General features: G+C 43.9%; 1 protein-coding gene across 1 annotated transcript; it reads left to right on the top strand.

Moving 5' to 3' along the window:
- Positions 1-1,649: 1,649 nt before the first annotated feature.
- LOC119652384 (HEAT repeat-containing protein 3) lies at positions 1,650-10,237 on the top strand. The gene is made up of 9 exons (XM_038056484.1): positions 1,650-2,238; positions 2,296-2,566; positions 2,633-2,812; positions 2,884-3,033; positions 3,100-3,251; positions 3,325-3,401; positions 3,512-3,896; positions 3,960-4,097; positions 9,954-10,237. The coding sequence occupies exons 1-9, from the start codon at positions 1,753-1,755 to the stop codon at positions 10,080-10,082; spliced, it is 1,968 nt and encodes a 655-aa protein (XP_037912412.1). The 5' UTR covers positions 1,650-1,752; the 3' UTR covers positions 10,083-10,237.
- Positions 10,238-24,748: the final 14,511 nt, after the last annotated feature.

The raw sequence follows: 24,748 nt of genomic DNA on the forward strand, positions 1-24,748 counted from the left end.
GACTTGGTCGCTGGAACTCAGGTCCGGACACAGAAAGCGTACAGAACCTTCCTCGCGAGGATACATGCTCTAGGTCTGTGCTGATCAGCGTCTCCTGTGCTGTGGAATAAATTATAATATTTACATTGTCGCCCTTTGATAGTTAGTCGTAGTGGATGACTTTGAGCTTTACGCTCTCCCAGGCGTTACTGATTCTAGCGACGCACGAACCGAGAAAGTCCCTGGAGAATTGGTCCCTGCAAGTTATAACGTGGAACCCACGGACCACCTGAGAGGAATCAAAGCAGAGGATGGATCCCTTGTGTTTGCCTTTGGCATCCAGGACATACTCAATGAGCGTCTCCGACAGCCTAACCTCAATACTCCTCCACGCCCACGTCGGTAAAGGGTTTCGCAGTTGGTGGCTCGTCGGCTGGCTGTTGCTGCGTAATTTTCTCCAGACATTGCTAAGCTTCCGAGCTCTTGCTCACTCTGCTCCGCTTGTGTTCTTGTTCTACCTCGTCTTGAGATCGATTGCATTTGAGAGCGGTGAGCTTCGCCATCTGCTTGTCTGCCAGGCGTTTGCTGTTATATTCCTCAACAATCGCCTTGTATTTAGCGAGGTATTTTTCATCTTGCTTGTCGACAGTACTGGCCCTCCTATTCTTAGCCATCTTGCTGAGAATGTGCATGGCTTTCCGATACTGGCTTTTGGGCAGGCCGCCAATTGACTTTCGCTTCTTAACTGGTTTCCAATGGCCGACGTTCTCGTCGGTCTATACTTTTGAGGCATCCCACGACGTCGAGGATTTCGGGTTAGGAGTACTATGTCTGGAACTCACTACACCCAGTCTGACGGCAGTGGATTTCAGGCTGTGTGCGGCTCTCGTAGGCTATTGTCTCCTGCCTGGGATGCCAGCAGTTCGTCCTCCGATGATGCGCCTGCATCACCACCTCTTCTTCTATCGTTGGTTTGTTCGTTTTTCTAATAATAGTGTCTATGCCTTGGTCCCACGAGTAGTGCAGGAAGAATGTCGACCCTGGCTAGCCCGGTCAACAAAGTAATCGTCTTATTTGAAACTGAAGGTGCTCAAGGTTTTCAAAATTCGCATAATAAAGACCAAGCTTCCAATTGGCCACGCAGTCCTCGACGTATGCTGTTCCACCTTAGCTTGGGGTTCTATTAGCACTTTCTCCAGTGCAGGGAGGGCGATCCTCGGACTGTTGCTTCGGCTCTTTCTCCGGCCAGATTCACTTACCCCTAACTGTTGACCAGCAGACGAGCTTAGCTGGATAAGCCTACTCCCAGCCCGGCCCTACACACTCTTGGCCCGCTCGAAGGCGGTTTCCGCTGGTCACCGGGAGGACGTCGTGTGAGGACTTATTGAATTATGCAACTTTAATCTGAAGCAAACTTCTGTTGAATGGGCCCATAATGTTGGCAAATGTAGAATATCATTTACAATATTGTCTGAATTTATTGCGAAAGGATTCTAATTTGTCGTAATCTGCGTTTTTTCTTTTTTCGATTACTCCTTTTTGTATCGAAATTCTTCCAAACTACTATCGTTAACGACATGGAAATCCCCCATTAAGCTCCATTATTTAAGCAACACATTTAACAACTGCATCCAACCAAATGGCAACACTTCTGTCAACTGGAAAAGCCGTGCCGCTTGACATTTGACAGTGCCCGTCTACCCCACGTGAAAACATTTCAGTCAGCACGGGGTGCCGAAGTTTCTCCCAAAACTTTCTAATTTATTCCTTAAAATGGGGAAGACACGCAAGAATAAACGTCTCATTCCCAGAGTCAACCCCCTGGGGATACCCAGCAATCGCGAAGTAGATGAAAACGAGGAATTGTTCGGCATCAACGATCACCCGGAAGGACCTATCCAGGCCATCTTCGAGCAATTGCAATCAGTGAGTGTTGAGGAGAAAATGAACGCCCTCCAGTCGTTGGCTCTGATGTCGGCTAGCGTGGATAAGGCTCGAGTCCTGTCCTCGAGTGAAATAATCCGCGTGGCAGCTCCACTTCTCATGGACCGCAGCCAACCGCTGCGCAACGCTACGGCCGGCGCTTTGAGGAATTTGTCCGTTTGCGGAGTGGATGTTTGTGAAAATTTAGTGGAACAGGACGTACTGACACCGCTGCTAGCTCTGCTCAATGAATACGCGATGAATCCGACTTGGGTGCCCATATTTGATCAGGAATTGAACAATCAACTGGACGAAAAGTCAGATACATTCCTTCAGGTAATTTCGTCCTGGTCCGCATGAAAACTTTTAATCCGCAACAAATCCGACTTTCAGGCTATCAATTTGCTTTGGAATTTATGCGAAAGTACATCAGTCGCTTTGGAAAACTTCAACCAGACGTCGGTTGTGCAAAGCTTCATTCGCTGCTTGGATTTCAACGTTTTTGGGTTGGACATTTCGATTGCCGTCGCTCAATGTCTGCTTGTTATCTCGGAGGACAACGCCAATTGCTGGAATATCTTGAATAATTTCGTACAGGAGTTCCTCTGTCTTCTGAACATAGATGGGGACCCGTCGCATGCACTGTTGAGGACCTTAGCGGCAGGTTAGATAGGGGTTGAATTCTGGGTCTTTGATTAGATTTGAGTCGTATTTCTGGGTCTCATTTTAGGCATTTTGTCGAATGTGCCGGCGCTGGCTGCTGCCCATTCAGCGAAAATCCTAGAAGCGCTTGCCAAAACACTTGATTTGAACCACAGAGAGGTTTTGGGGAGCATCACAAGCAAACTGCCGCTTTTGGAGGAACAGGACACGTTGATTGATGTCTCAGATAACCCCAATGCAATGGAAGGTAAGTTTGGGGATTTAGGTTTGGTTGCTTGGTGCAAACATTCATCAAATATTTTCCAATCGAAATTTCAGAAGAGACAGATGAGGCAGCGTCGCGTCGAAGACGACTCCAGGAGCTCCCGACGGAAGTAGAGCTGGAGGTCAAGTCAATTGAGCGTTTATTGGAAGCACAACGCGTAGCTGCAGAGACGATAACCAACATCTGCTCATCAGACGACGATGGTAAGCCATTCAAACGGTCCCTTATGAATTACGGAGACCTCAATTTTTGCTCAACATTCCTTACAGAATGGGCTGACGATGACAACGACGAAAACTCAGACGCTGAAAGTGTTCATGACTACGAAAATTCAAATAACAGTTCCACAAATCTGCAGAACATTGACAGGTTGCCTGTCGACATATTAGAGGCCATAAAATCGTTAGGTTTAATAGAAAAGGTGAGCGAAATTAGTGGTTCCTACAAAGACCTCAGAATGCATGACTTATTTCTAACAATTCTTTCGTTTCCAGCTCTGGCAAAGAGCCCAGCCGATACCTGAAAATGTCTACCTCATACTTCAAGAAAGCAAAACTAAATTATCAAAAAAGTAAGGGCTGAAGGGAGGCAAAACTTTCCTGGCAACTATTTTCTGCTTTTTGATTTGTCTAGTTTGCATGGAAACCTAATTTGTAACTCGACCCCTTCTTTCCTCTCCAGAGTCCGCAGTCTTCGCCTCTCTGCACTTTTATGTCTCCAAAACTTGTGCAATACAATGACCACGGAAGACCTTGGCGGTCCCGATGCAATCTACGGAGTCTGGCTGGATCTAGGCCAACAAGTCTTCCAAGGGCCGAATGACATCGTCATCCTGGAGCCAGCCACATCGCTCATGCGAGCATCACTGGAGCATTTGAAACACAGTCCGGAATTATTCAAACAAATGACTCTAAGTGACCTCGAGCTTATCCTGAATGGACTCCAAAACTGTAGCGAAGCCGAAATCAGAGCGAATTGGCTGCGTATGCTTGGAATTTTGGGTTGTCTGTTGTCAGAGCCTTTGGTGAAGGTAATCATCTCCTTCATTTTGGAGACGTGCTTGAAAGTGAGTCCTTGAAATGGAAACTTTTTGGATGTTTTGATTCTATGGGAGATTTGCCTATTTCAGGAAGACGAAGTGTGGACGATCTCCGAAGCTATTGATGCGCTGATGGACATGTTTTCAGACAACGACTGGGAGCAGATATCGTTTGAATTGAATCTTCAACAGAAATGCGTTGAATTGGAGAAAATCTTCAAAACGAAGGTGAGTTCTTCATATTTTGTCAGACCTTCTTTTTGATAGGTTCAATGAAAGGCTCAGTAGTCACTTCTTCCATATGATGTGGGGCGAGTTTTTGCTCCCACGCTTGAACAGGGAGAGTATCTGGAATATTCTGCGCAGGTGGGCGGAGAAAGCCAAATTTTGACTCTCTTCTTGGGGCCGTGATGTTTGCCTGGTGGTGCTGAATAGCCGGCTCAGTCGGCTATGGGTTTGAAGGCTGAATAGGTAGTGGTTACGGCCTCTGAGGTAACTAGATCTGCGGCGGCTGAGATAGTTGAGCCTCCAAGAACGTTGCACGTGCCTGCTCGAGATAGCCAGCATTCAAGTGGTCCGTTTGGAGGGTTTTTGGCGACCTTGTTAATGTTTATGACGAACTTGCGAGTGTTTAAACTTCTTACAATTCGAGGCGGGCCGATATACGGCTACTCTAGCGCTTGTTATTGGCCACGATTCGGTGGGAATCGTATTCGCACGTGGCCTAATCCTTGACGACAGGAGGATAGTTGACTGCTTACCTAGATGTTGTTAACAGGCGAATAGTTCAAAGAGACTGTGCAGGACGGTGGAGAAATCTTTGGGCCTGACTGATTTTTCCTGGAGAGAGGTTATCTTGCTCGCAATGACCCGAAAACCATTTCAGCCTGAGAGACCTGCATAATACTCTTTGAAGGTAGTCCTGGCATTTGGAGCTAAGGATTCTCGTGCGAGTAGTTTAAGGCAACCTTGAGAGTGCGGTGTATCCGTTCCGCTATTTCGTTGACCTGGGACTGGTAAGGCGTTGTGTGCAACTGCTTCTGCCATGATATATAGAGGTTTATCAAAGATGGAGATCTGAATCTCGATCGAATATGGCCCATACGATTGTGGATAAACTTGCGCGATGATGGCGAGATAGCTCTCGTGGCCTTTGCAAAAACGAAGCTTGCGGAGATCCACATGGATCTGGACGACAACGAAAGTCAGGTGTTTTGCAGTTTTCGTCCTGTTGTGGCAGCTGATGTAAAAAAAATTTTGACGGCGAAGTGAGATGACTAATAAAGACGGCTGGATCCCATCGTTAAACTCGGTACAGTAGACTACATGGGCGTCCAGATCAAGTCGGTGAAGCTTAAAGAAAGACCTGGCGATGAGGTGCGGCAGTTGCTTGTCGTCGGCCGTTCGCGCCTTGCTGACAGCAAGGGCCGAGAGCACATAGTGATGGGAATTGAGACTATCTCCACATAAGACCGTGCGTCTATCATAAAGTTTTTTATTGCCGGAACTGCCTAGGTTGACCGCGGTGATGCTCTGTTGCAAGGAGAAAGGCAGACAGTAGTCGATGTAAATGACGAACTGGTGTCCTTCCAGAATGCATTGAAAGTACTTGACGGCAGCGAAAATAGCAAAATGTTTGCAATTGAAATGAATGAACTACTGTTATTTAGTCTCCGAGAGCTTACTGAAAAAGAAACCCAATGGAACCTATGTGACGTTGGCCTCAGGCCACAAAGATGGCCATGTTGAAATCTTTGGTACCCAAAGCTATCTATTGATAAATTACGGAAATGCCAGAATGTCCTTCCTTCAGCAGTCAGACGCCGCGTCAGTCCCGATTTTCCAGCTAATTTTAGACTTTTTGGTCGAGCAGTTCTTGATTATCTCTGTCAGCGAAGTCTGAAGTTCGGCGGCATGCGGGATGCAGCGGAGATAGTAATTAATGAAGCCAAGAGCGTCTGGGTTGGGTTCTGGAAGATGGAAACTCTTCTTGTTGATTGGTAGCCAGTGAATATGACTTCTGAATGATCGATTGGAAATTTGCCCTAGTTGACCTTGAGCTTGCCTGCCCTTAGGAGCCAGAGAAGTTCGTCGAGGTGATGTGATGTTAGCCGTGGTCTTCGGAGGAAACCAAGAAGTGATTTTGATATCCGCGTACGAAGGCCAGTTTCCTGAGGAGGTGGTTAGAAATCCACTACAGAATTTGACGGTATTCCTCAGTTCGCGAAAGACGTGGGACGTAGGTTCTTTGTACATCAATGTCCATGAATACTTGGTCGCTAACCCCCTGGAGCAGATCCTCTGTTATGTCCAGTGCCCGAACCAGACCCGCGATAATTTTGTTTATCACTACCATAATATTCGTGGCAATCCATTTACAGCCAGCATTGGGTACCGTGTGCAGTGCGTTGGCTCGCTGACCCAAAGAGAGCGAAATGCCACCACGTTTCAACAGGAGGCCGAATTTCTGTTTCAGTAAGGCGTGCTCCACTAGTGATGATCTGGAGGTGAACTGGCAGATCTGGTAAGGTTACCATTTCTCTTGATAGAAAGGCCGGCTGAACATATTGAGGAGCGGAAGCGACGGTGTCGTAATTCCGTGACTAAGCCGTGGTGATTGAGTCCGTCAACTACAAAGATTGCTGTTTGGACAATGGCGGTGAGGAATAGCCAGAGGAAAGATCAGGGTAAGTTGAGGCCCTAGGTGAGACTTGAGTGCCGAAGGTCGTGATTGGTATACCATTGACTACCTGCAACACGAGACTCTTTTTGGCTATGAGCCGCTTCGAGGTGGTTGAGAGAACGGAGCCGCAATCCATCAGGAGACGGGTTGCGGTTCAAAAAAAAAATATTTGCAGTGCTATGTTCTGACAAGTAGGGATGATTTTCCGTGAAAGTATCAAATACAAAGCTCGCGGTTCTAGTTTTCCGAGGTGCCGGCGTGGCGGTGACCTGGCCTGGAATAGCGGCCGCTGCCTACAGCGTCGATACTAGCTAAGCTAAGGTATTGTGACAACCCGTCCCGGTGTTGGTAGGCTTTTGCAGAGTTTATAGAGTCCGGTTGGTCAGTTTTGTAATGGCAAAACGCAGAGCAGCGAACTCTATACCAGTCTGATCCGGTGACGAGCTTGGCGAGGGGTAGCATGTTGATGGTGGTGTGAGGTAGCCATGATGGAAGAGCGCATGGCGTGTGTCTCAAGGACTACGACGCCGAGTTCATCCAGCATCTGGTTTTTTATTAACAGCAGCATTGGCGTGTCTGCTACGCCAGCAAATCGTGATCCCAATCGACGGTAAGCCCGAAACCTTCTGCATCGATGCAGGAACTTGGCTGTTTATGGAAGTTAAAGAACATACGAGATTGTTAGTTGCCGCCGAAAGGTGCTCACCGACTGCGGAAAAATTGTCACGCGTCATAGTGTGCACTTTTCCACGTAAGAACTGACGCGCTTCACCCTTGCTGATCGCGATTTTCAACTTGCTTTGCGTTGAACGAAAAATTTCGAGACAATTACTTTTCAGATGCAGGTAAATAAAGGACATTAAGCACAGATATGAAGGTCAAAAGGGGTTTAATTTGAGGAGCTGCCGGATAATGCTGTGTAAGAGCGGTTCACTCTTATTAGGCGGTATCTGGTTGGCAAGAGAAGATCTGACGCAGGACCAACGCGCTTTTTCCGATTGTCGTCGCGTTCGACGGGCAGGCAGCACATCTACCTAGTTGCTAGCACGTCTGGAGGTCATGTGCATTGTTCGCTACGGACAGGCTGTGAAGCGAGTATTTAATATCACTTCGCTACACTTGCACCGAGAGGGTGGAGTGAACGGCAGAGAGTGGTGCCATAGCTATTTTCAGAGACATATTACAGCGCAAAATATCACGCATCTTGTTGCCGATACTTTTTCTTCTTTTTATCGGTGAGTTTATCATGGTACTGTGGCCAGAGGACGTGGGCCTTGAATACGCTGATAATTTCTGTTTGCTCTCTCGCCGAGTCTTGGACCTTAGCCAAATGGCTCTGAACTTGGAGAAGGAGAGAAGTGGTAACCTGACGAGTCATCGTACTCTTCCTATTTGCATGAATGGGCAGAATATTGAAGGCCCCGAATAATTTGTATATCTTGGAAGCGTTCGCTATTTTGCCTGAAATTTGGAAATGCAACTAACTTAAAACCAACGTCAATTTGAGGCTATTCTCTGTGCTGCTATATGTGAGTAGTACATGGAAAGTTTCCGCTTTTACTCAGAAGCTCCAAACTCATGTTCTGTCATCGGAGTACCTGAGGTTCGCCTGCTTACGGTCCTGATCCCCGTGGAGTGCTTTGCTCTATATGTCTTGGATTTCCAGCATCATATCACTTGCATTTCTGAAACCTGGGTGGGTGATGAAATGTTGGATTTTGCGCTTCTCGAAGGCTGACTTTTGGTGTTACAAAGACCGCGGCTTTGGGAAGGGCAACTGGCGAGGGCATCCTGATCGCTTTTAAGTTTCTCTTTCGTGCCAAATCCAAATTTATTTCTCTCCTTTCTCCCGTACGACTGGTTTATCCTATTTCCTCTGTGTATTTCCCCTGTTTTAGCTATACTCATCTGTACGGGAAATTCATCGATAGATTACGCGAAATCTTAACTGTATTTTTCTCCACGCCTTCCCAATGCGTCCTTGTAGCCTGATCTTCCTTTATGTATCTTTATGAAACCTTGTACGGTTTTCCAATTTCACCTCACCAGAACTCATTTAAATCGCAGAGCTTGTCTTATACAACCTCCCTGTGCGTTTCTTTACCCAATGGGGAATGGGAAAGCCCTTTGCATTGCTCCCGATGCTCATCGTCTTGATCTTGAACTCGAAACATATATCGTTCATTTCAACTTCCATTTTGTGCGCAAGCCTGCCAAGTTCAACTTTCGATCGTCCATTTCAAAAATCTGAATTTACCCCTGCCGACTATCGACAGGAATCTCATTGTTACTCCCTTAAAATGTAACCAAGCACTTGGGTTCTTTTATACTATACTATCTAATCTGCTTGCTTTTTACGCTGTTCCCCCTCCAGGACGTTGAGCTCCCATTCATTCCGGTTAACCACTGAGATCCTCAAATGACTTTGTTTGAAACATGCCGCAATTGGATGGTGTTAAGGCCGCACTAGTCCCATATCCGCAACATCATCCAGCCCTTCCATGTTCATCAAGTTCATTGGCTCCTCTGCGGATTCGCCTTAATATTCGTTTGATGTACTCTATAAATATTTTTCCGCCGTGCATTATTTCTCTCCTCCGTCCTCTTTCCCAAGACTTTGCTGCTTCTTTAATTGAGTATCCTATTGACAAAGCTGCCACCAATGTTGGACCTTATTCCGATATCCTTTCCAACTCTCTTCGAAGGTTGTCATTTTGTCAGCAGAGAGCAGTAGAAAGAACCTCTAATTATCCCTATGCAGAAAAAAATGATCACATTCGTGCCGGGTGCTGTAATCCTCCCCTCCTGTTCCAAAGTCCTTGAGAGACATATCAACGACCGATTGACCGCTCCTGTTGGCCACCTTATAGCTAAAGAGTAACATGACTTCGTAAAACGGCAGTCTATTGCTACCAATCTATTTGACTTCATTAACTTCGTGACCAAATCTTTAAATTCCCTCGAGGACTATCCTGTCCACTTCGTCTCTGAATTTCCCTTGCGTAAAGCTTCGCAGAATCTTACTCGATATGTGTACACCCTTTAGATTCTCCACCGGCTTGATGGACTACTTCGCCTCTATTGACATTATCTGCCTTTTTCTTATTATCGCGCGTAACGCAGAAATTTTCGGAGTGTTCTTGGCAGAGCTCGAACTTTATTCCGGCTCTGCAGTTCCGTGATTATGTCGATGCTATAAGCAAAGGCTAAGCCTGGATTCTCCGTATATTGTCCTCTTCAAGTAAATAAATAAATTAGTCAATGCCTGAATTTGCGTGCAAGGTTTGTAATCGTATCTGTGGTCTCTCTCCTACTTAATGATCGATTGATTTACAATACAGTTTGTCATTCTTTCCTAAAACTACAAACCCATAGCACATTCGTTTCTCCATTTCTTCTAGATTCGTCAGCAAAAACGTGATCTGAAGGATCGTTACCCGGCTGTAATGACTGTACGAACGAATTTCACGAGATTCGTGAAATATATTGAAGGACAAATGAAAAACTATAAGCCGCAGAGAGTGAGTTGAAAGCCAACTCAATATGGTTGATTGCAATACGAATGTTAGCTAGCGGCATTTTGTGTCATTTGATTAGTTTTAAGAAGTTTTATTATGTTTGAGACAATAATTAAAATTTTGTAATGAAAAAAGTGGAAAATAAAAACTTATTTTTTAGTCAAATACTGTTCGTGTGTATTTTGAACTTTCCTTTCGCAGCTTTTGTTTCATTGGGGAGTGAGAGCCGCTCCTCCTCACTTTTTTCGGTTATAGGCTAGATTTCTAGATTATTTTCAAATATGTCAAGCTGTCGGCTTTAGATCTTTTGACTTGGATTTTCAGGATACTCTGATCCAGCACAGCAAGCACTTAGAACCATAGGTGACAACAGTACAAACAGCGATTCGGTTGATTTTAGATTTGAGGCATTCGTTAGTCCATCGATCGCAAAAGACATAAGTTTGAGTAATACTTCAATAAAGTTGTGTTGATGTGTGGGATATTTCCCTGGGATAATTCACTTTTAGCTGAAAGCGTCGAATCAAAGCCTATAAATAAAGGGTTCAGTTCCGGCAGGTTCTTGCCATTGGCAGTGACTCTACCGGTTTAATCTTGGACCAGCTGCATAAGGTGGTAATTCCACGTTTGGACGAAAGATCACCTCCTAGATGAATATCGGTGTGACATGTAGCAGTTTTTGATGTACCTTTGCTCTTTAAATCGCGGAGTTTCTCTGGCACTAGATTTTGTCGCAATGCAAACCATATGACTTTGTATGGCACGTAGGTAAACTCTTTCTCTAGATCGTGAAAGGTATTCATAAGTCGGATATTTCTCCACTTTACAGGAAAAACCGGTGTGACACAACCGATTTTGCTGATGTGCTTGCCAGATAAGTGGTGGTTTGAACATCCCACCGACTTATCTTTTTTAAGATTTTGGGGAAAACAAATTCTCGACATCAGTGAGAAGGCGAAAAATGCGTTTCCTAGAGCTCAGCTGCTATATCCTAAGGTCATGTTGCTTTCCGTTTAATTTGTGTGACACTGATAAGTAGAATTGCATCTAATGTACGTAGTGGAATGGTGTATGAGAAAGTTGTTTGTGGTTAACACATTAGAATTGCTCAGTATTCTGGCCCCGTGAAGTCAATACAGCCCTCTCACAGCTTCAAGAGTGATTAGTTTATGGTGAAGCTTTTAGATTAGCAGTGTCGCTTTCTTTGCTTTACGTTTGGTAGTTCTTATAAGCTTAACAATTGGAGCCCGTTTTTTCTACAAGTAAGACCTCTAATTCCACATCGTCATTTTAGAGCCAAAAATGCCAGCTGATAAATCGCTTGTGTTGCGTTGTCGTCTTGACTCATGTCTCTTCGAAGCACTTGATGCTCTGAAGTCACCTTGTTTCAATGGCAGTTTAGTTGGCAATACCATCAATCTGGGCCTTATTGTCTCTACTATAAAATTTAGAAAGATGAGACAGTCATTTGATAAACCATGTATTTACATATGGCGGATGACTCAAGTGGTTAGAGCGTTGGGTTGTTGAAGCGGGAGGTCTCGGTACAAATCTCTTTGCAGAGAAATTCGTTAAGGTAACTTCACGTCGATTCAGCTGTGAATGAGTGTTTGATTCAAATCAGGGTAATAATCACGGGCGAGCGCAATGCTGACCACATTGCCTCCTACAGTGTACTGTAGTGTACCGTTATGGTCTTGAGTGAAGTGCTCTAACATACTTCAAGGCCCTGATTTTATATGGATTGTTGCATCAATGATTATTATTATATGTTTATAAGGATATGGTCGTGAATATCGGCAAAATTGACAATACGCTCGCCATTCTCATGACATCTATCGTAGCCTTTATTCCTGGTACCGACTGCCATCTGCCTTTTGGCAATATGATGGTATAGTTGTCGACAGAGGGGACATCTTTCTCGGCATCAGACCAATCGGCTTTTTGGTGCATAAGCAGGCCTAACGACGAACGAAGGATATCTTCCTGGGACCCGAATAATGGGAGGGCGCATAATTATCGCCTCAGATCCATTTAATTTTCATCCCTGGTGCCGTTTTCTACATAATTTTCACTCTGGATTCAGATTGTCTTCCTATGGTGCTGTGCATATGTTAGATGATAAAAAAAGATTTGCGTGTACATTATGTGCCCATATGAATCCAATTTCGAAGCGGGCTTACCATGATCACTAGGGAAATTTCACTAGTTATGTTCATTAGGCACAAGCCCAATCAATCAAATGTTTAGGAGTGCGTCCTGATTCCAAATCCAAATAGAAATATCACATTCAGGAGTAATATCAGAAAGGGCGCCGATTATGGAGCACTAATATGTTGAACAACGGCGAAACAGAGCTGTCCAGAAACTGCCGTCGTTTGCCTGCCTGTGCATCGCGGGTGCTTAATCTGTAAATGCACAGCTTACAGCGTTCAAACTCCAGTTTAATGGCGCCTGCGGTATAGTAGAATAACCAATATAATCACAATCCTAACCATTGGGGAAGATAGTGATTTTATATCACTAAAATACTACTTCAACTCCAAAGTCAACATCACGATAATTAGGGAGGACTGAAATCTTTGTTATCATAACTATCTGAGCAACCACATGCCGCGGTATACAGATGAATTTAATATAAAAGAGAAACAGCCGCCGGGAGCCTGAAATACAAAATAATGAAACCCCATTCCTTTTCAGCCAGACGTATATGCAATAAACCTGTATGTTAGGAAGGTTCAATGGAAGAAGTATGAACATGTGAAAGTCCATATTCTTTCGGACAATCAAATCAGATCTAAGCTGCTTTGGAAATGCCAACTCCAGTATTGTTAGCAATGGGGAAGGTGACAGATAGGTTCGTCAGAGGTCTAGCTTGAAATTGGTGGACTGAGAGTCGGTATTTAGCACCACGCGAACCGTTGTCAAGGCTGTTGTGAATGGCTAGAAGCAAAGAGTCACGCACGAATTAAGGATTTGAACTCCTGTTGATAGAAGCGTGAAGGAACCTCACACTGCTAGACTAGTGCTTTTAATATTCGTTCAAAAATGAGAAGGGGTAGATTGGGGTGTTTGGTGGAAATGAAGAAGAGAAAGGCCATACGCAGCTTAGACTTAGATTTTGGGTGAAGATTTATCGAACGGACCCCCTTCAATGAAGAGTTTTCACGCTCTGTGCCTTTTGTACAACCCCAAAAGTGTATAAGTAGCTGAATAGGCTGAGGGAGGTTAATCGAGGCTATAAAAAAAATTGTGTACTGAATAAATTAAGAAGTCCTCTTATTATCTTAATCGCTGATATGAAATGCAAATTAAAAGTAGAAAATAATCTATTGGAGGAGTTTACAATATATAAAAGTCTAAGGTAAGGAGATGGATTCATGACTCCTATTCAATAGAATGTCAGCAAAGGCTGTACAAATTTCTGGCAGTAGCTACATTATGCATTCACAGGTGAGTCTGATATTAACGGAACATCGCTGGATGGAATTATAAAAATGTTATAAGGTCTTAAAGTCTTAAGAGTAATCCAAACAAACCAAAAATCGCCACTGTAACATCGAGCACCACACGGCAAATTACTGAGTCCTAAATATATATCTATGACTCTTTTATACACCTTCCAAAACAATTCTGAGCCCTCATCTATTTGATTGGGGACTATACTAATTTTAACTTTCATTTATACATTTTAAAAATTTGTCAATAATAATAATTTTCGAATATTGCATGACCGGTCAAAAACGAACGTTGACCTTGCACATAAACTTGCCCAGGCTACATATCTTTGCTTCTGGTTGAGGCGGTTGAAAAGGTATTTTTGCATTAAGGATTGGCGGGGCCGGGACCGGGACCGGCTGATAGCTGATCAGCTGAACCGAGGCGTTTGTAGCTTTGGGGATCGCAAATTGTCCAGTTCAGCATTGCGGGTTTAATTTGGGTGCTTTTTGTGAATTAAGGACGAAAAGCACAGGTATTACGTTTCTTGGAAAATGCGCGTGAAAATCTTTTGTGCGTAAGATTTGATTTTTGTTTTGTGTTTCGCCCCCTTCCAGTAGTTTCCCCAAAGAGGCTTCTCACAATATGGAGCGATCTCAAACTGTTAGCTTTTGGTTGGAATTTGGAACGTGAAGTCAGTGGTTGGGTTTTTCTACGATTTTCCACGTCCATCAGGGAGAATTGAACTAAAAATTGTGGTTCGTGGGATTTTCCGAAGTTAATTGTTTCGTGCAGTTTCTCTAAATCTGGTAGAATTTATAGTCTGAAAACTGGCAAAGCTAGAAACCGAACGTTGTGAAATTAATTGGGAAGTTCAGCGCGGAAGAGGTTGGTTGCTTTTGGCGTTTGATGGAGGATACGTGGAAGCTTTTTCTTGTTTTTGTCGTGAAAAGGGGACGCGGTAAACTTTCGGTCTGGATATTTAAGCGTTAGCGCGTTTTGTGTGTATGGGAAGTTGAAGTATGTTACGACGGATACGAATATAAAGGACAATGAACGGTAGCGATTGTGGTTTTGAGTGACTGTACATTAAAGTAATGCGTGTCTCTACTTCGCGGCCGCCGAAAAGCCTCTTCGGCTTCTGACAATATTCCTAGCAAATTCCTGCAGCCTAATCAAATACAAAGTTGAGCCATCTTATTACCAACCCGGCTTTCACACGTCCATCCGTGTCATCCGCAGACATTGTGCGAAGTGGCACCACACCACCCGTCCAATACTATTGAGTAGCCCCGATAAGGTATTTAATCTCTTTTCTCGAAATTGCCAGTATATCGCGAGAATTTTTGGAGATGTTCAACGCGATAGTTGGTATCCTAACTTCCAGCAACGAGTTCCGACACGAGTTCGATCTATTCTTTGACGAACACTAGTCCCACATAGTACTCATGTGCGAAACAAGGCTGCACTTTAAGTAGAAATCTAGCTTATCCAGCTTTCTCAACTTCAACTTTTTGCGTACTGACCGCCCACAATCCAATTCTCGCTCCATCGGTGGAGGTACAGTCATCGTTATCGCCGAGATTTCCTGTCTTTCCAATATTCCTCACCGCTTCAAATCAATCGAAGTTACTCTCATTTTCTTTGAAACTTAAACTTTATCGTCCTCGATCTTCATTGCTGCCGTCTATTGTTCTGACCAGTCCCTCGATATCCACGACTTCCAACAGATTCACTCCTTGTGCGTTTCCCAATCAAGAGCCCCTCAACCAGTCTTGGTTTGATTCATGGTCGAATCAGAATCACACTTTCTTTTAAATTTTTAATCTTACTTTGGATTCCTAACGAATAGATAAAGAAACAAATGTTCAAAGTGCCATTATTAAGGGGTTTACTCCAAGAGAGCTCTGGGTGAGGAGTTTTACTTACTTTTATGAACTTTTTTTCTGTTTTATTATCATTTTTATTTCTTATTTATTTTGCTTTGATATATTATTATTTTTACTTGGACTATTTTATTTTTTTAGTTATTTTTTTTTTTGGCTGGTTTAAATATATTTCCATGAAGTCTAGCTATCTTTTTTTTATTTGGGGACCTCCTTTCCCCCTCCTCCTCTCTGGTCCCGCAAAACTCTGCTTTTGTAAGGAGCATCCCCCAATAGAATGGCCTGATTGTGTCAAGTCAGGGTGGGAACCTCCAAGACTGCGCCTAACCGTACATCTGAGGCAGGAAGAACATTGACCGAGGATGTGATCCATCATGGACTATCCCTTTTGATCACGGCACTCAAGTCCGGAGTTTTGCGGATCCACGCGCGCGTACGAGCCCCATTTGTGCTTTTTTTGAGGATCTGGTGCAGACCCACGTACCGGAAAGGACACGTGAATTTCGGTATAATGACACGTGAGGGATCGAAGTGCTCAACGGATCCCCCCCCCCCCACACATTTTTTTTTTTTTTTTTTTTTTTTTTTTTTGGAGTAGGGTAGGTGAATGCGTTTACGCACAGAGTGTTGGACTCCCGCAACAGCACGCTGGCGGACTACCAACTAAACACCTCCCCGTCATCAGAGAACTAGCCTGGAACCGTTTGACACATTACTTCGGGCTAGCCCTCCCGCTCTCCCGGCTTTGGGAGCCTTCAAGTCAGGGAATTCCTTTCACCAACGGGAGGGGAGGGGAGGAAGGGAGTTGTTAGTTCAGGGAACCCCTTACCGTCCGATCCCTCTGCCGGTCGAGTTCAATCTTCTTCGTAGTAAGAAGAGCCCGAACATAATGCGCAATACGATTCCAGCTGCCAGCGCTCTTCAGCATCTCTCTGACAATGTTGTCTGGAGAGAGCTCCCCTGTGTCTGCATAAAGCTGCTGGCGGAGGCCGTCCCACCTCTCGCAAGAGAAAAAGGTGTGTTCAGCGTCATCCGCCACTCTATTTCAGAACACACAGTCAGGAGATCGCGCCTTCCCAACCCTGTGCAGGTAAGACTGAAAACCTCCATGCCCACTTAGAAGTTGGGTAAGGAAGTAATCAATCTCACCGTGCTTTCTGTTCAACCACGGGTCTAATTTGTCGATGAGCCGCGCAGTCCACTTGCCCCTTGGCTCATTTTGCCAAGAAAGTTGCCACTCGTTAAGTTAAGTTTTCGCCCTTACGGCGATAGATAGCTTTGCGCTCCTTGGCAAGGAGGGCAACGGGGATCACTCCCGCAATCACCATCACAGCCGGTTCGGAGACAGTGCGATAAGCAGACGCCACTCGCAAAGCTCCCCGCCTCTGCACTTGAGCGAGGCGTTTACGATAGCTCTCCACTCTTGGTCGTCTCAGGCCACTCAGGATGATAGTTTGACCGTCGAAAATTCTATTTTTGATTACAAATGGCGCCCAACGATGGGTCTTTTAACCATCGTAATCTCTATTAGTTATTACACTGGTTCTGAAGAATTGTGTCGTCTAGATTCTGCTCCTTTTGTCAGAGTCATGGTCTTAGAAGTCTGTCGAATCAAAACGGTGCATTACAGCGTTTCCCATGTCTGTCGGTCTTATCCCGTAAGAATGGCTAGCGGAGTTATTTTTGTTGCTTCGTTAGTCAGCCTTCAAGTTGTTCAGTTGAAAGTAAGGCGACTACAAGTGTTAAATTTAATTTGAAGGAACAACACTTTGCTTTCAAATAGATTTTCAGTTTATTTCATTATCATTTTCATGTTAAATCTAACGCGATCCATCCGGAGTAAAATGCTGCTGCAAATGTATCCGTCCTTATGTTTTTTAGAGGTATCGCCTGTGGTCATCTGGTAAATCTATCAATTATTGTCAGACAATACCTATACTCATTTACCAGCGGCAGCGTGGTGAGGTCTAAGTGGACTTGATTGAAAAGTGTCTCCGGAACTTCAATATTGTTAGGCTAATTGTGCGTGTGCCTATGGCGCTTTGGCATAGGATGCATTCGCGTGCCCGGCGTAGCGTATCTTTTCTGATACCAGGGCAAATTAATTTTTCTTCTAACTGCCGGCATGTTTCTCGGCCGCTTGAGTGCGATGGTCCATGGACGACTTCAAAAGCTACTCCCCGTAGTGATGGTGGCAGGTAAGGACGAATTACCCCAGAAGAGACGTCGCAGAGGACTCGAACTCCTTCAATCTGCAATGGTGGGACATTGAGCGATGTAGCGTCATCAATCGGCAAATCTGCATTGGGCTCAGCTTAAGCTTCGCTAATAGTCTGATGCCATCAAGTCTGGTCGGCGTATTAACCGTGCAAACACCCGAGAGAGCGTCTGCAATGGCATTTTCTTCACCTGGAATGTGAACTGACCTATATAATCAGAAGCTTTCTCAGGACGTTGCTAGAACGCCTTGACCAGGGGCTTGTGGTCAGTACGTAACAAAAAATGTCTATCTTCGGTGATGTGGGCAAGGTGCTTGAGCGTCGCGAAAATTGCCAAAAGCTCACGATCGTATGGGCTATACTTTTGCTCTGCAGGCAACAGCTTCTTGGAAAAAAAAATAACTGGATGGCACTCCACACGCACTCCACCTGCTAACTGCTCCGATGAACCGCTGATCGCCGTAGAAGATGCATCGGCAGAGAGAATGGTTTTTGAAGCGAGTTCTTTGCATTTTGAAACTGGCGGTTGAGTAGAGCCTGTGTTTGAGCTTCGTGTGGGATGTGTACTCTGAAATAACGGACAGCTTTGAGGTCCTACAGAGTTTCCGGTCTGGGATAGGGTAGAATGACTTCGACTTTTTCCTGCGCCGGCTTGAATCCGTGTGCACTAAGTGTGAACTTGAAGAAATTGATTTCAATTTTCGCAAACATACACTTGTCCCTGTTGATGCGAAGTCTGTTTGCCAAGAGGATATTGAAGACGATGCGTGGATGCTCCTGCATGTCGGATGATGAGATGAAAAGATCATCCAAGTAGATAGTGATGAAATGCAGGTGTCCTTTGAAACGTTTGAGTCACATTTTTAATACCTAGAGACATCCCGACGAATTTAAAAAGCCCAAATGGCGTACTCACTGTTGTCTTTGGGATATCTTCTTCTGCAACCGGGATTTGTGTGTGAGATTTTTGGACATTGTCCAAGTCGGACTACAAGCATATAAGCGGGACGTCTACTCGGGACGACTGATGAAACGACAATAAGAAATGCTTGAGCTAGAAGACAGTACGTGGCAACAACATTTGCTTGCGTGCGCGACGTGAAGCTCGCTGCACATCTGTTGACGAGTGTGTGCGATTCGGCAGGCGTGCCGCAAATCTTTGATTTAATACGGAGGTAGTTGGCTCAATGCTGTGCCGTTCCGATCTGCACGATTCATCCACACTTTGTTCTTTGATTTCAAAGGAGGAAGATTGAATTCTCGCGAGTCCTTTTAGTTTGATTTATTTATCTATTACTCTGCTCCTCATCGCAAACACAACTCGATTGGTGTTTCTCCGGCGGAAGTTTTCTGCACACAAGTTGCGTCGTCTCCGGTCACTCAGGATGATCGTTTGACCAGCGAAAAGTATATTTTGTGATTAAAAATGGCGCCCAACGTGGGACCTTTTGACCTTTTCTGTTTTTAAGGTTTTGTGTAAAACAAAACCTTATTAAAATCGATTCAATGTCTGTCTGTCTGTCTGCCACATGCACTTTTCTCCAAAACAACTAAACCGATCCGAACGAAATTTGGTGGACAGATAGGAACTATGAAATCCCACGCATACAGCGAGTGGCATAAATTTAGGTGGAGTTTAAAGGGGGCTCCTCGTACATGCAAAGGGGGGATTCAAAAATTTTTTTCACCGGATATAGTTGTGTAGGGTATCAAATGAAAGATCTCGATTTGTACTTTCTGAAACTGACATTAATTTTGGCATAAATTGCAAAGCGCGTGAGTAAGGAGTCAAAATGTACGCACTTGAAGTGAGACAGGACTGATTTTCGGAAACTACCCAACCTAAAAAACCGAAAAAAATCAGGGTGGTGCGTCTAGATGAAATCTAGGTCTCAAAATATGTCCCATTCCGATATCTGCCCAAATAAACTTATTAATAGTATATTACTACTAGCCCTTTTATATATTTGATGTTGGTTAAATTGTTGGCATTTGCTAATAATATTAAACTCAGAGTGTGAAGCGTATGAGGTTGACCATTATCAATACAGAGCTTTCCATCAAATGATTTATTTAAATCGCTTTCTAGAAAATAGAGGGCAATGGAATTTTTAGCTATATTGCAGGGAGCTGTCGTGCACTCGTCGCTCCTCCCATCTTTTTCTTCAGCCTTCAGTTCACAAGCGGGGTCGACTCGTGGTGATCGGTTTCGTCATTTTATTTTTTCAAATGCCTGATCAGGATGTAATCTCGAGACCTTTAAATCCCCATCCAGCGTATCAAGCCACCATTATTTTGGTCGGCTTTTTAATTGCTTACCGTTGCTTTCGATATTCTGGTTGTTTAATTCTCGTTAGCGTGAATTACGTGACCACACCATCGAAAACGCCTCTCTTGCAGTTTTTCCACGATCGGTGCAAACTCATATCGATCGCGGATATTCTCATTTCAGACGTAATCAAAACGTGTCACGCCACCAGTGCAATGCAACATCTTCGTCCCCATTACCGCAAGACGCCGTTCATTGTCCTTTATAGTCGGCCAACACTCAGAGCTATAGAGTGCGGCAGACGGACGACATTGCAGTAAATGTTAGATTTGGGTCGTGCGCTGATACGTCGATCACAAAGAACACCAGTTGGGGAATGCCACTTCATTCAGGTTGCATTAATGCGTGAAACAATTTCATTACGCAGTTCTCCATTGGTTGATAGGCAATGGCAGTAACCTGCCCTTCGAGATATTTAAATCGCTCAGTTCTGGCAATGGCAGTAACCTGCCCAGAACTGAGCGATTTCAATATCTCGGGTCAATGCTATAAGCCAATGGAGAACTACGTTATGCTCCTCACATAGAGAAACACAAAACCTTTTATACCTGAAGCGTCAAGTCGGTTTCCCGACTTGTTTTTGTTTTATTATCATTTTTATTTCTTATTTATTTTGCTTTGATTTATTATTATTTTTACTTGGATTATTTTATTTTTTTAGTTATTTTTTTTTGGCTGGTTTAAATATATTTCCATGAAGTCTGGCTATTTTTTTTTTATTTGAAGGCTTCCTTTCCCCCTCCTCCTCTCTAGTCCCATCCCCCAATAGAATGGCCTGACTATGTCAAGTCAGGGTGGGAACCTCCAAGGCTGCGCCTAACAGTACATCTGAGGCAGGAAGAACATTGACCGAGGATGTGATCCATCATGGACTATCCCTTCTGATCACGGCACTCAAGTCCGAAGTTTTGCGGATCCACGCGCGCGTACGAGCCGTTATTAGCTCGCGTGTCGGTCATCTGATAGGCTCGAGTCCCATTTGTGTTTTTTTTGAGGATCTGGTGCAGACCCACGTACCGGAAAGGACACGTGAATTTCGGTATAATGACACGTGAGGGATCGAAGTGCTCAACGGATCCCCCCCCTCACACATTACCAAGCCTGGCCAGTACAGAAGCGTGCAACCACGTGTTGACGGAGCACTTCGATGGAGCTTCAATATTTGCGGGCAGACCTTTATGGTAAATTTCATCATATTCTTAGGTTTTTGGGATAGCTCTCCACTCTTGGTCGTCTCAGGCCACTCAGGATGATAGTTTGACCGCCGAAAATTCTATTTTTGATTACAAATGGCGCCCAACGATGGGTCTTTTAACCATCGTAATCTCTATTAGTTATTACACTGGTTCTGAAGAATTGTGTCGTCTAGATTCTGCTCCTTTTGTCAGAGTCATGGTCTTAGAAGTCTGTCGAATCAAAACGGTGCATTACAGCGTTTCCCATGTCTGTCGGTCTTATCCCGTAAGAATGGCTAGCGGAGTTATTTTTGTTGCTTCGTTAGTCAGCCTTCAAGTTGTTCAGTTGAAAGTAAGGCGGCTACAAGTGTTAAATTTAATTTGGAGGAACAATACTTTGCATTCAAATAGATTTTTAGATTATTTCATTATCATTTTCATGTTAAATCTAACGCCATCCATCCGGAGTAAAATGCTGCTGCAAATATGTCCGTCCTTATGTTTTCTAGAGGTATCGCTTGTGGTCATCTGGCAAATCTATCAATTATTGTCAGACAATACCTATACTCATTTACCAGCGGCAGTGTGGTGAGGACTAAGTGGACGTGATTGAAAAGTGTCTCCGGAACTTCAATATTGTTAGGCTGATTGTGCGTGTGCCTATGGATCTTGGCTCTTTGGCATAGGATGCATTCGCGTGCCCGGCGTAGCGCATCTTTTCTGATACCAGGGCAAATTAATTTTTCTTCTAACTGCCGGCATGTTTCTCGGCCGCTTGGGTGCGATGGTCCATGGACAACTTCAAAAGCTACTCTTCGTAGTGATGGTGGCAGGTAAGGACGAATTACCCCAGAAGAGACGTCGCAGAGGACTCGAACTCCTTCAATCTGCAACGGCTGGACATTGAGCGATGTAGCGTCATCAATCGGCAAATCTGCATTAGGCTCAGCTTAAGCTTCGCTAATAGTCTGATGCAATCAAGTCTGGTCGGCGTATTAACCGTGCAAACACCCGAGAGAGCATCTGCAACGGCATTTTCTTCACCTGGAATGTGAACTGATCTGTTTTGAAAACCTCTGCGAGCTCCAGTCGATCTGCCTCTTATCTCGCCTCTTTGCCTTTTGAAACTGGCGGTTGAGTAGAGCCTGTGCTTGAACTTCGTGTGGGATGTGTACTCTGAAATAACGGACAGCTTTGAGGTCCTACAGAGTTTCCGGTCTGGGATAGGGTAGAATGACTTCGACTTTTTCCTGCGCCGGCTTGAATCTATGTGCACTAAGTGTGAACTTCAAGAAATTGATTTTAATTTTTGCAAACATACACTTGTTCCTGTTGATGCGAAGTCTGTTTGCCAAGAGGATATTGAAGACGATGCGTAGATGCTCCTGCATGTCGGATGATGAGATGAAAAGATCATCCAAGTAGATAGTGACGAAATGCAGGTGTCCTCTGGAACGTTTGAGTCACATTTTTAATACCTAGAGACATCCCGACGAATTTAAAAAGCCCAAATGGTGTACTCACTGTCGTCTTTGGGATATCTTCTTCTGCAACCGGGATTTGTGTGTGAGATTTTTGGACATTGTCCAAGTCGGACTACAAGCATATAAGCGGGACGTCCACTCGGGACGACTGATGAAACGAGAATAAGAAATGCTAAGCTAGAAGACAGCACGCGGCAACAACATTTGCTTGCGTGCGCGACGTGAAGCTCGCTGCACATCTGTTCACGATTCTGTGCGGTTCGGCAGGGGTGCCACAAATGTTTGATGGAATCCGAAGATATTTGACTAAATGCTGTGCCGTTCAGCTCTCCATGTTCTGTTACGGATGTGGGGAATCTCAAAATAATGAAGCCTTAATGTGGGCTTTGTTAACTGAGGAAAACGACAAGATCATCTGTTCCTGACCCTGGGGTTTGTCAACCTATTAATCGGTCGACTAAACTTTCCCCGTCGCCGCTTTCGTCTCTACCCCCGCAAAACTCCTAGGGACATCCTCCAATATGATCTGAGAGGGAAGGGTGGGAACCTCAGAGACCGCGCTTCACACAACATCTGAGGCAGGGGAAATGTCGGTCGAGGATGCGATCTGTCGCGGATCCTCTTTTCGGGCGGACCTTCACGCTTAGTTGTCTCCGGTCACTCAGGATGATCGTTGGACCAGCGAAAATTATATTTTGTGATTACAAATGGGGCTCAACGTGGGTCCTTTTGACATTTTCTGTTTTTTTTGTTGCTTCGTTAGTCAGTAATTCATTGTACAAGTCTTCGAGTTGGTCAGTTGAAAGTGAGGCGATCACAAGGGTTAAACTAAATTTGAAGGAACAACACTTCGCATTCAAATAGATTTTCAGTTTATTTCATTATCATTTTCATGTTAAATCAACATTGTTATCAATATATAATATTTATCGAGTTAATAATAATAATAGCATTCATAGTATTAAAAAAGAATGGCTCTGTGACTATTTACAAGATTTCTACAAGTATCTTATCTAATCCTGTCTCAATATAATCATAATCTGTACAATATTTCCTCCATACATCATTCCATTCTGGCTTTCAGTTGAATGCAAGAGTATCTCTTTCCCTAATTTATTTACTCATAATTTGTTATTTTTTGTAGCAAAAATACTCGGGCGTACATTCGCTCGCGCGTTCATACATTTACTAAGATTTCTATTAGATTTTTCTTCAATATATCTATGTATACATATCTTTTTGCTTTTTGCAGGTAAAAAAATATCAGTCCGATAAGTTTTTCATTTTGTTTTCAATACATTTCCCTCGTTTTCTATTCGAAAATAAAATCTACAGAAGTTTTCTTTCATTCGTCATATGCGGAACTATATACACACTCGAGTGAGATGAGAAACGAAAAATTGAAAATAATTAAAAGAAAATCGTGCAATAATCTCCTTTCGTGTGAGATTGAATTTTAACAATTCATGCTTACAGACAAAGCAGACAATTATGTTTTAGTTCTAGTTCAACGAGTTTTAATGCCACTTGGTCAGTCGTTGTTTGTATTGTTCTTAATCAAGCTAGAGCGTAATTTGTATCTTGATTGCAATGGATTGAACATTACTTGATCATTTCAAAGCTTTCAATTGAATTCATATCGTAGCAAGGCAGATAATTGCATGGCGTTGCGATTTTACTTAATTTTTTACACATATGTACACACAATCAGTCGCTCTGTACGCGCCCGAGGCGGTTTGGAAAGTTTCACAAAAATATTTATATGAAAATTTGTACAATTACTTCATAATTGTCTTAGCGTTAATATTGTTGTTCAGAAAACCATGATCCGAGTCGGAACAAAAGGGGAATAGCCTCGACTGTTTTGTATCTTGTTTACAAAGTAACACATCGTTCAATAAGTCCCGGGACTAGCGTAGAGATGGCGCCATTTATATACCAAGGTTCAGAAGTACCAACCGTCAGATAAGATGTGTCAAAATTTGATGTAATTCGAAACATAACCAAGAAAGCTATAGTGGTTAAAGTGACTCTACCTTTGCAATCGTGAAAAAATGGACCAAAACGAGTTTCGTGTGTTGATAAAACATTGTTTTCTAATGGGGAAAAAACGCTGTTCAAGCTCAGCAATGGCTTGAAAAACGTTA

Source organism: Hermetia illucens, chromosome 3 (genome assembly GCF_905115235.1).
Source record: "Hermetia illucens chromosome 3, iHerIll2.2.curated.20191125, whole genome shotgun sequence".
NCBI lineage: Eukaryota > Metazoa > Arthropoda > Insecta > Diptera > Stratiomyidae > Hermetia > Hermetia illucens.

What these genes read in the sequence shown, in the direction of transcription:
- LOC119652384 (XM_038056484.1), top strand. Translation starts at nt 1,753, where the DNA reads ATGGGGAAGACACGCAAGAATAAACGTCTCATTCCCAGAGTCAACCCC. An exon ending in TTTTGGAGACGTGCTTGAAA is followed by an intron (nt 3,897 to 3,959) that starts GTGAGTCCTTGA and finishes TGCCTATTTCAG; the next exon opens with GAAGACGAAGTGTGGACGAT. An exon ending in AGAAAATCTTCAAAACGAAG is followed by an intron (nt 4,098 to 9,953) that starts GTGAGTTCTTCA and finishes CATTTCTTCTAG; the next exon opens with ATTCGTCAGCAAAAACGTGA.